Below are 11,862 nucleotides of genomic sequence, written 5' to 3'. Positions count from 1 at the left end.
CGGATCACGTGAATACTGGAACACACACATACATACACACACACATACATACATACATACACACATTTATGGCAGGAATATGCAAATGTTAGAAAACCTTTTAAAAGAAATGAAAGAGGTCCATACGTCAAAGCTCACCTCTGCTGCTTTGTTATTTTTACATAACACAAATGCACCAAATCAAATCAAACTGTTGACAGTATTTTGGGAAAAACAAAAAGTAAAATAGCACAACTTCAAAGTGTTTATGATATTGTGGGCTTCACATCCCCCCCCAGACTGTCTCCTGCTCCAACGGATCCGTTAAAATGTGTCTTTTAGGTTGCCTCCTCTGCAACGGATTTCCACATCCTCTTGAGCGTTTAATGAAACAAAGGAATCACACGGGTGGCTTTTTTTTTTTTTTTTTTTTTTGAGCTGCTGCGTGCTGTGAACTGGCTGATTTTTGAAAAAGGCTTAAGGTGAGCCGTGGACCATAACAACACGGGGATCCAGTGTCTCTTACGCCTTACAGTAAATGCACCCTGAAACACCCCCTATTCTAACATAAGTGCACATAATATGAAATAAGACCATCGACACAACAGCTGGTCTGTATCTTTGAGAATTGTACAATAGTATGATGTCAGGTAGCTTACATAAATAACTGTGACAGATTTCGGCCTAAAGAAGGCGATGTGCATCAAATTGGGAACTTTTTTCTTTTACATTCAGTTGGCTTCTAATAATTATGGCTTTTAGAATTGTATAAATTAAATAAGTCTTCAGCAAACGTGGTCATCTGGAACGTTTGTAGAATTTGAGACAATGAATTAAATAGTGTTCAACAGTGACATTAGCAATCGACTGCGCGTACAAGTTTAGCTTTATTGGATTATTATGTTTAATCATTTTTTAGTTTCAAATAGTTTCAGATACTTAAATAACTGCTGCCAGACATCTGAACGTAGAGGAAACCCGTTGCATGAAAAATCTGAACACACTAAGAAAGAAAGAAAGAAAAAAAAAAGACAGAAAAAAAAAAAGGTCACACACCCGAACCCCATGTTAGAAATCCTTAAGAAAAATAAAAATCTAAAAATCACGCCAGGGTGAAATAAAAAACAAAAAACAAACTCCCTTTGCAACACACATTTATCTGATGGGTCTGTCGAAAAGAAAAAGCAGCAGATATGAAAAATATTTTTAAAAAAAGAAACAAAAATCCATTTATTAACTCTTGAGTGCCTTGTATAGACTTTCCACTGCTGGAGCCGGACGAGATCTGAATTCCACTTCGGGCCTCACTTATGTCAGGCAAAGTTAAATCATCCCAGGGAAAGAAAAAAAAAAAAAGAAAAAGAAAGAAAAAAAAAAAAAACAAGCAGGAGAATGGATTTCAGATAGTGTTGTCACAAACATCTAAATACAAAACACGTACAATGTGAATTTCTTCTCCAATAAAGATTTTAAAAAAGACATAGAAACCAAACAATGTTTTTGAGAATCCTAAGGCCTGTTTGAAGTTGGCAGCTGATGATAAAGGTTATGTTTCTTTTACATGAACACATTTTTCCGTTGCGACCTAACAGAGGCTTGTATCCAGACAATGACAAAAACCCTCCACATACTGCACTTGTTTGCGCAACCTGACACCACAATGGTTTCTTGCAGTGTGCCGATCCGACTTTTTTATTTCACCACACGAGTACATAGAGGGTTTAAGGCAGCTTGGAAGTCTTCGTTTCCGCTAATGTAATGTAAAGTAACCACTATCACTCATTAGTTTACACCATGGCCATTGTTACATCCAGGTCTCGTATTTCCGTGTTAGAAGTGTGATTGCTGTCATCCTTGCTACTGGAAGTTTTGACAGAGCGTTGGACTCGTGTTTTTCTGTCTGTTAGGATTTTTCAGAGCGTCCGATATTTGGTTCTTCGTCAGGTAAACGGACCCGCCACACTCCGGCTCTCAGTGGTTTCTAGTTCGTCTCAAGTGTTTTCTGCTGCTGCTGCGTCGCCGTTTCCGAGCCTCATGTGGCTTTGTCTTTCTGGTTGCAGTTGTTGTCTGTGCTATTGTGGTCCGTCTGGTTGTCCTGTAGGCCGTCCTTCTGTGGGCCGTCCTGCTGCTCTTTGGCCTGCCTGCGTCTCGATTTGACGGGTAGGACCAGTACCGTCAGGAGACACAGGAGGTGTAGGCAGAAGTACCAGGACCTGCAGAGACATCCAAAGTGACAATTAGCATAGACCGTATAAAATATGGACGTCACCCACAGGTTTTTGAAAAGTCACCGTGGTGGTTTAAAATCACCTGCCTGGGCTGAAAGTGAGCTGTGCAGGATGAGCGGCACAGGGTGTGCTGGTTTATAGTCTGTTTGTGGTGTACGTCTCTGCTATTTGTTGTGGCCCTCAAAGCTGAACTCTATGCAAAGCCCAAATGCTGATTTACTTTGCAACTGGATGCAAAATGTTGTTTTCACCTCTCACGTTAATGGGAGCGAACCGAATTGGCCTGGAAATTTTGCATACATGTGACCACAGCTCAGCTGTTTGGGAAATCCAAACTTGGGCGAAGATTAGAGCGGAGAGGAAACGGGCCGAATGACACCCTGTTACTGACAGTAGGCCAGACAGCTGGGAGCTAGCTGTTAGTCCAGGCACCTACACCCTTAACTATGCATAACTTTAGAATTAATATCACTTAAACATGTGAGTTACATAAAAATGTACAGAAGAAGTTAGCTATACAGACCAAAACCTTTTCTTTTTAAAACCTGGATGTACAATCTTTTATTTCTGCTGGGTGATAAGTCTAGTTTGAAAAAAACAAAAACAAAAAAGCTGTAAAAATTGCTGAAATCATCTAAAATAGCTCATTTGTGCACGACAAGACAAGGCAGCTCTGTGTCAAACTCACGTCAATGTGGAGGGAAATGTACCCTTTCAGACTGCTCAGCTCTGGTCATTATGTGGTTGATCTAAACAACATCCACAGTTATGTATATTTTCAGCTCTGCCTCCTCCTTCCCCCACACCAGCTGCTTTAACGAGTCCGTTTTATATCAGCCGTTTAGCGGCCACGCGCGGATTTAACGACTGAATGGCGCTTGACCATTGTTGGGCCTTTATTTCACGGCAGTGGCCGAGCGCTGTTAAGGCCGCTCATTTCATTTGCTCCTCATCAATCCTCCCTATCCTCCGCTCATTAAGCTGCCTCGTTAACCGTTACAGCCTGACAAGAGGCAACCAGGCTAATGAAAAAGTGTTAATTTCTACACTCCGGCCGGTTGCTTCATTTACATGCTTGATGCAGTGGTCTCTGGACACGACAGCAATGCAGAAAGCTCACTGCGCTGGGGACAGAAAAAGCAGAATCGACAGTACTCTCTCTCCAACGCTGATATTTTAATAGACTCCACTGTGATGACAACACAGCTCAAAGCAATATCACAACTCAGTCAAATACACATACCTGTAGAATTTGAGTGAGGGTCCCACGGCGAGTAGGACGAACGGCGCCACTGTGTAGCTAATGGCGATCTGGGTCGATGCCCACGTGACGACATCATAGACGTTCTTGTACGAGTCAGAGACCAGGAAGTACGGTCTGATGTTGTGTCTTACCTGGAAGGGCAGGGGAAAAAAAAAGTCATTTTCAAGTGAATGAATCCAAAAGACTCTAACTGGCACTCCGCTTATTCTTACCGTACAGTAAACCAGACATCAATTGAACAAATTGACCTAGTTCCAGAAATGTTTCACGACAGCAGGCTTTAATGCCTTCCTCTGCTCATCCTTCTCTATTTTCCCCCTCTCCCCCTCTCTCAGTCTTTTTCCATCTCATAACTCTTCAGAGACATCTAGTTCTGAACACGTCCGTGCGGCGGCGGCCAGTGGTTTTGTGGCATAACTGGGTCAGGGGCCTCCTTGCCCTCCTTCAAATAAAGAAGAAATGAAGTCCCCGGAGGAACTCACCTGCACAACAAAATTTACTGTGCAGGCGTTCCCAGTAGATTACCCGGAATTACAGTGCGAGTCGCTGCCTGTGCCATCACTCCACTGTCTCCACATAAACATCCTCTCGTCTCTCGCCTTCATAAGTCTAGAGTGAAGAGGTCTGGTTTAGCAGAGATTAGTGGTAATGGCCTCACTCTGAAACATGAGCTATAAGTGGTATACTACTTTATCATTATCCCCTCACTCTCCGTGAAGGGATTTGGTTGTGTGTTTGTGGGTCTGCTAAGTAGCAGTGGTAAATCTAAGGAGCTCTAAGACTCTTGCAGGATGATGAAAAACAAATAAATCTAATTTTTTGCCCAGATTTACATTAAGTCCGCTGGATTGACTTTCTATGTTATGATTCCGAGGCTGCAAGAGAATCATTTACGACTCTAGAATTGTGATTTTTATCTATTTGACTCAATCTGGAAAGGAAAGCTCCAACAAAAGCTGCTGTAGAGAGGGAAAACAGTGTGCACACTTACTGCCCGCGCAGCCATGGTCATGGCGATGCCAGTGAGGAAGGTCAGGTAGTAGCCGGGGTACACCCCGTGCCACATGGCCGACAGCAGGAAGGTGGCAGCAGTGGGGTTGATGGCACAGCGCTCATAGCATACCCTGTGGAGAAGAACAGCACAACATAGACAGAAAGGTTTTATTCCAGACTTACAACATTCAGGCCAAAATACAGGAGAATTAATGTTTGTTTATGTAATTAAAACAGAATAACTTGTGATTTGTGTGTATCTTTGATGAAGAAATTGCAAAAATGACTATGACCCCATTTATACCCAGCATTAAAATTTGTTTTAGTTGATCCCAGCACACTCTAAATACAAGCGTACATGATCACCAACATGCACTGATCGATCATCCTGCTTGTCAAGGTGGTCTGTAAAGCACTGGATCAAGTTTCTTTTGTAGGATGCGATCCATGCAGGATGCGGTGGCTGTCGGGGTGTCCCGGCCTACAGGGAATTATAAGGATCACGCGCCACCTGATTTACATGTGGTTACCTCTCATGCAAATGACATGTATGAGCTCTCTCAAGCCGCCATGGTTAGCAGCAGATGTTTGTGAGCACAATGTTCGGCCTTATTGTAAAGTTACCATTAAATGTCGCACAATAAGTTGTGTTTAACCCTTGTAAAACGTGTTCATCGCTGTACCAGCCCGTCTTCCATGTCTAAAGCGTGTCTTAGCTTAATGATGGTATACAAGTCAAATTTGACAAAATACAGTCAACTGTCAGTTGTTAGGATAAACTCGAACTATGTGAAATGCTGTCTGTGACAAATTCTCATCTATTTTGCTGTTCCTTTAAATTCTGCACATTTTATACATTGAGATCTTTATTTTTTGTGTATGAAACACTGTGTCCAGTTGTCCCGATGCTGTACGAGTTTATTTGCATATAGAACAGGGAGGTGAGATCCAACCACAAGTGGCCACTCGAGACGCATTCTAATGCAGGGTGTCAACTGACAGACTTTGAAGCTGTCCACTTGTGATCAGATGGCCAAAGACGCTTGTTAACACCAGGTACAACAGGCTCTATTTTGTATTTATGCAATCAAACCATACAAACTGTGATTTCGGTCAAGTAGTTCAATCAAAATGCTAGACTTGAGAAATGCGTCAAACATTTCAGCAGCCCTCCACAGCCAGGGCTTGCTCCTGCACAAACCGAGCAAAGCGCAGCTTGAGACAGCAAAGAGTGTTTTTACCTTTTGAGCCAAAGAGCTGTCTGGATATTCCAGTTGTCTAGGAAACTCTTGAAGCTGGTGGCAAACTGAAATTGGACCGAGAACAAAGCACATTTAGGATTTAGTTGAAAACGGCTTTTATCTGGATCAAAAATGATTCATAAAAAAAAAAAAGAAGGCTAACCTCAATATCCAAAATTCTGAGATTGGATATCAGGTCCCACCGTGGGGAGCCATCTTTGTTGTATCCATTGAAGCCGAATCCGGCAGCGTTGTTGATAGCATCAGCTGCAGGAGAAAGGTGCAAACGTTTGAGTATTTGAACGGCCACAATGAAGGATGACAGGCTCCGTGTCCTTAGAATGCATTAGTTCGTAAAAGCAGTGACAGAAACAGATGGAGACGCAGCATCACATGTATTTGTCATCGGTGAGAATGAAGGGCTGCAGTTTTCAATTCACCACTTGATGGCACTGCAGCGCCAAGAAAGACTGTTAAGTAAGAGTTTTTTTTCAGACTGCATCTCAACATACTATACAGACTGCTTTAAAAATAACCAGATTCTCTGAAGGCAGAGCAGCTCAGTGAGCTCATACCACTCAAATGAGTCCAGCTTTAAATTCACTCACTCCCCACCGAGAGTCAAGCTTCTGGACTCTCCAAGAGAATGGGTGCTCGGCCTCAAGTTCAAACGCCAACAGAAGAAGGCAGACAGAGTTACGTGTAGAGGTGGAATTACACTGATAACTAACTCACCGAGTGTCCAGACAAAGTAGTACTTTGGCCTCAGAGCCAGCATGGCCAGGTAAAGGTAGATGACCTGAAGATGGAAGGGCGTGGAGCTGACAAAGTCATCGTCGACGGCGTGCTCCACCGGGAGCAGCTTGCACAGCGACAGATAGATGGCCAGCGAGACGGCACATGTGCACAGCTTGGAGATGACGTCATTCTGGGTGGAGGTATGAGAAGGAGGAGTGAGATAAGAAGGAGCAACCCGTTAATACCAGACTATAATTCATAAAACGACAGTCACGGCAGGAGGAGCAGTGACGCGCGCGCTTCCAAAGCTCTGTTGAGTTGACTCGAGGTTAACTCAAGTCCTTGAGCATTCTCTCATGTTTTATATTTAGCAACTCTCTGTTCCTTTCTCTTCTGAGACAAACGCACTCAAATCTTGGGAGTGTAATTTAATTATTAATGCATAACGTGGTAAGAAAACACAAATAACCTTGAGGTTCAGACGTGTGCATCACTGAGCTCTCGACAAAATTGTTTCAGTGTCTGTTTCTCTCAAGGGAACCGAATGAATTGTAATTACCATGCACCCTCTGAAAACAGCTCTGCTAATATTTAAAAGAGAATTGCACGGTTTAAAAAATATCAGAAGCTTTCACTCAAGTGCTCTCTTTGAGTGTTTTAGAATAAAGACTAATGTCTGTTCAGGTGGTACAAACTGCTGTACCTTGGGCGAGGGTTCGCTCTGCTTGTACTTCCCGTTCTCCTTGCCGTTGGCGTTCTCCTGGTGGCGTGGCTGGTAGCCCGTGCCCTCGATGAAGGCCTTGTAGTCGTTGTAAGAGCAGGTGGGGCCTGCCAGGATGCCCATGAAGTTACAGTTGTAGCTCAGGTACTCCAGCAAGCTCGGCATCCGCCTTCAGGGCCGCGGAGAAGAGAAAAAGAAGATGTATTAGTGGGAAAGGATTAGAATATTAGCAAATGTTTTCATATAGTTCAGTCGTGCCTCGCCATTAAAATACAATAAGGATGACTATCTGTCCACTGAAAAACCAATACTGCCTTCTGTCCACGAAAAGAGGGGAGGGTCTGAGTGTTTTGACTGGAGATTTTGTGGTCTCTCACCCTACCCATCTGAATCTGAAACCCCACCTCACGTCTACAGCGCAACAAATGAAGCTGCTCAATAGTAGAAGCACAAAAACCATGGAAATACACTAAAATAAAACATAATCTAAGCAAGTCAACAATATCAGGGAGGCATTATGCTCCATCATTTGACTCGAGTCACTCCAGGCAGGTGGCGCACAAAACAATGAGGCAACTACAGGAGACAAAGCTTATTTAATAATATTAAGAAGAAAATATCAAAATAACCTAATTTTCCTCACTTAAATTCACAGACGTTAAAGGATCACAACATAATATTTGCAAAACACCCGTTAAGATACCAGTGTCTTGTCTCTGTATCAGCTGTGTCGTCACGTATGAACTCCCTGTTAGCTCACAGCAGCACCCCTCCACTCAGATCTTGCTTTTTTTTTTACCTTATTTCTGCACCTCAGCTGCGCTACCTTACAGTAACCACCAGGCAAAAAAGGCAGAGGGTAGGGCATTCATACAATACAGGTCACATGAGAGTATGGTTGTGTGGTTTCCTGGATACAGAGTGCCTAACGTCTGCTTGACAAACACGAGGGAGGGCCTTAGAGTGATTTCCTATGCAGATGGCACCGAGGCCTTTATTGAAATAAAGGGCAGGATCTCTTTCAGACCGAGTTCGTGTCCACTTTTACTTTCAGTTCAGCACGATTCAATGAACCCCACCATCTGAAGCAGTAAAAACATACCTGAGTCACATACCTGATAGCTAGGTATTTCTGAGTGGGGGTCAGCTGTGCATCGCGCTTGGTCAAACCTAGAGACAGACACAAAGAAAACATTTAATGTATGCACCTGGAAAGAACTGATCATCAGACAGGGGGGTTGTTCCACCTTGGCCAGGCGTCCTCATAGCGGTCACAGAGAGGGCTAGCAAAGGTCAGCTCTATTCTTTTGGCTAAACGTCTGAGTGTATTTGTTTTTCAGTCTGCTCTTTGTTTGTGCAGACCTGCGGCTTGGCAACTCATTAGACCGAATGCTCACAGCCGGTTTTATCATCATAGGCTACGCGTAACGCCGAGTGTATGGCTCATCGTGCGCGGCTGTGTGCGGTCGAATTCCCTCGCTCCTCTGGCCACAATTAAAACTCTGATCCCATTAAAAGGGCGAGGTGTGGAGCGGCCTCACCGTGTCTTTAACAACTCCATGTTCCTAAGAGCCGGAATAAGTATGTTTTTACTGTATGAAGTATGGTAAAGTACTGCGCAGTATCCTGAGGGCACTCAAGGCTCCAAGTGGGAACTAAAAAGCTGAGAGAGACTCTCAATCTCTGACACTTGATCACACATTGTTTATTTTAACCTCCGTGTCACACCTCTATCTTTTTTTTTTTTTTATATATAGCTCATTTTGGCAAGTGTGGTGTGTCAGTTGGAGGAGGAAACTGACTTGCAGGCCGGCTTAACTACACAAAAAAGTACATTTGTTTTGCTAAAAAAAAAAAAAAAAATGGTTGAAGCAGTAGCATCAACCTTTAACAGTATCCAGCCTGTGTTTAAAATCAGCCATAAAAAAGGGAAGGGGGAGTGCATACTTCGTTGCTCCGTTACATAACTGTGTTTATGCTCTCTTTCTGGTTCACTAGTCCATTGTCAGGACTGACTACTGGCTCGGAAACACGGCCATGTGATGTGTTTTTTGAACTCCAAAGAGAACTGAACCATTTTCACTTCTGTCACATCTGCCACTTTTGTCTTTTTTTAGTGGCACTTTGCTTTGATGCTCTTCTTACCATCGTGTATTTCAAACGCCAAGCTGGTAATCTTCTGTGTTATCACCATCATGGGGCTGATAGAGAGCACCAAACAAGAAACAGGAGGGAGAGGGAGGGAGAGAGAGAGAGAGAGAATGTATAGTTAATACTGTGAGTTCAAAACACAGTTATGTTTGTCTTTGAGTTCTCACCCATATTGTTTCATTTTCCATGGGCCTTCGATGCCAATCCAACCATTCATAATAGCAACGGTATCAGCTGCAGTAACACTTCCACAATGGGGATTTCCTCTCAGCTAATTGCAGACCCCTTTTTTGAACTTCCTGTAGTTATTTCTTTCTTTTCTGCTTCTCTGTTCTTGGGGCACAAACAGACCTCTTCCTCTTGACTATCAAACAACAGCGCAGCGTTTGCTCTTGTGAGCTTCAGCCTGCGCTCATTTACATGTATACAACCTCTGTGTTGACGTCTGCATCAGCGAGCACGAGGTCCGGCCGCATTTCATACATGAAAACTGCTGGCAGCAGCATCAAATTAAACTACTGTGAGATGTTCTGATCTTTTCATAAAACCTATTCAAAGTATTGAGAAGAATCGAGGACCAGCTGTTCCCGAACAAAGAGTATTTAAGCTTTAAGGCTGATGTATAGAAAGTGGGACATTTTCAAGAGGGACAAGAGCCGGGGGTTGTTCAAATTGTAAAATCTCCGGCCTCCCAGAAGCAGTATGGGTTGGCATTCAGCTGCTTAGCAACGAGCCACCCCCACCCTGCTGGGAGTGCAGGCTGTCTGCCTGAATTGTCAGACAGTCTGGAGGAGTGGGAACCAACTACAGTCCCTGTCGTCTTCCTTCTCCTGCCGACACGGCAGCGTGACAAGCTCTTGCTTCTGTTTAGCTCGGACTGGTTGAGTCATATCCAGTGTTCCCCCGACTCTCTTTTTAGCAACGTTTGTGCTCCATTTAGCATTTAGCGGAGGTCTTCAGTTTTTAATTGAGAAAAGACTATGAAGAGCTCCGTGGCTCTGCTGTAGCTTACCCTGTAAAATCTGCAGAGTACATGCCGTAGTCGAACACGTAGACCCGCGTGATCTGACACAATATCAGATAGCTGAGCGTCACGATGAAGCAGTACCTGTGCAGGGAAGGGAGGAGAGAAAAGGAATGTGAGAAATGAATTATTCCACGGAGCAAAAAATACAGAAACGTTGTGCTCGAAAGCCAAAACAGCGATGAAATCTTGGTGCACGTTCTTATCTCAATCATTTCTTCTACACAGTGACAGAGCTTTCAGGACAGGGCAACCTCATGCACTTTTGGGGCTCAGAGTTTGGAGAGGAGAAAATAAAGTCCATTTCCTTTCTTCTCATATCTGCAGCAGAACAAGGACTTTCTTCTAGTACAGTACAAAAGACAGTGGCCTCGGAAACGGGGCAGAGCAGCGGAGAGGAGCGGGGGGGTCGAGGATTGGACAAAAGGGCAGGGGAGGCTCCAATAATGCGCCACCGTCAGCGGCTGAAGAGGGAGGACAACAAAACCTTTCAACAGGAGCCCGAACACAGAGCAGCACCGACGCCTGTTGTGCAGGAAAAAAAAAAGAAGAAAAAAAAAAAGCTGTTGCAGCAAGAGTCAGCCTGAGTTGAAGCTAGCGAGCTAGCGTCCCTCTGCCCGCCAACAATAAGAGGGCTGTGCTGCTCGGAGAAGGAGAGCAGCAGCACACCCAGCCAGACTGAGACACAACGGGACCTCTTGATTCTGAGAGCGCACTGTATCTGCAGTCCAAGACGCAGCCAAGGCACCATGTGATCTCTACAGTCAAGCATTTATAGCACAAAATGAAAAACCCACCGCCGCAATCCAAAATATTCTCAGGCCTCATGAGATCTTCTTCTCAGTCTCTAAAAACTCGGACAAATATTACGCGCCACTAATAATCACAAGCCCACAGAGAAGGCAGGGGAGATGATAATAATAATAATACAGCCCCGTTATGTGCTCTGAGCGCTCTGTGTTTGCATCCGGCCCACACTCTCTTGGCCCACGATATTTTTCGGAGTCTTGGGAGACCACACGGCTCTTTACAAAGGCCTCAGTATTCCCAGACCTCATCTGAATGTGCAGCATGGACACATTTTCTAATACTAGCAAAAGTGTTTTATTAGCGAAAGTGTGTTTCTCGGTAAGTGATTTACTTTTAGCTGGTTTATATAAAGCCTTCTTTATTTTTGTTTAGAGATTATTTGGGAAGATGTGCTTTTATTTGTCGCCGAGGCAGACGGAGAAAACATGGGAGAGAGGGTGATTTTCTGTCCCCAACTGCCGAAAGATTTTCTAGAGATGTGAAGGAACATGAGTTTATGCAAACAACGGAGAGAGAAACTTCTGATCTGCCTTTAAACTGTCGACAATAATGAGACAGGAGCTGTGGCAGTTGATGTTTAAAAAGGGATTTAGGCCTCATTCAGACCAAACAGGCGTTATGGTGTGGACTGCAGGGGTTTCTGGGAAAACAACAACAAAAACAACAACAACAACACAGACAGAGACCCTGCCAGGAAAAGATGAAACAGAATA

General features: G+C 43.9%; 1 protein-coding gene across 6 annotated transcripts in view; it reads right to left on the bottom strand.

The window, feature by feature from the left end:
* Positions 1 to 321: 321 nt before the first annotated feature.
* mboat2a (membrane bound O-acyltransferase domain containing 2a) overlaps positions 322 to 11,862 on the bottom strand; it is a 45,529-nt gene continuing 33,988 nt past the window's right edge. For 5 of the 6 annotated variants that reach the window (XM_037072091.1, XM_037072088.1, XM_037072093.1 and 2 more), the window contains 10 exons: positions 10,328 to 10,423; positions 9,310 to 9,365; positions 8,280 to 8,334; positions 7,147 to 7,333; positions 6,441 to 6,633; positions 5,869 to 5,972; positions 5,706 to 5,770; positions 4,463 to 4,595; positions 3,451 to 3,602; positions 322 to 2,192 (listed from right to left, as the gene is read on the bottom strand). In XM_037072091.1, the coding sequence (XP_036927986.1) occupies positions 2,012 to 2,192; positions 3,451 to 3,602; positions 4,463 to 4,595; positions 5,706 to 5,770; positions 5,869 to 5,972; positions 6,441 to 6,633; positions 7,147 to 7,333; positions 8,280 to 8,334; positions 9,310 to 9,365; positions 10,328 to 10,423 (1,222 nt within the window). In that variant the 3' untranslated portion in view covers positions 322 to 2,011. Of the gene's footprint in view, positions 2,193 to 3,450; positions 3,603 to 3,996; positions 4,081 to 4,462; positions 4,596 to 5,705; positions 5,771 to 5,868; positions 5,973 to 6,440; positions 6,634 to 7,146; positions 7,334 to 8,279; positions 8,335 to 9,309; positions 9,366 to 10,327; positions 10,424 to 11,862 lie in introns of those variants that run through there. The other variant, XM_037072089.1, reaches the window with a different exon arrangement.

The sequence above is a fragment of the Acanthopagrus latus genome, chromosome 16, assembly GCF_904848185.1.
Source record: "Acanthopagrus latus isolate v.2019 chromosome 16, fAcaLat1.1, whole genome shotgun sequence".
Taxonomy (NCBI): domain Eukaryota; kingdom Metazoa; phylum Chordata; class Actinopteri; order Spariformes; family Sparidae; genus Acanthopagrus; species Acanthopagrus latus.
Note: the sequence above shows the minus strand (reverse complement) of the source record. Positions and strands in the feature narration are given on the sequence as shown.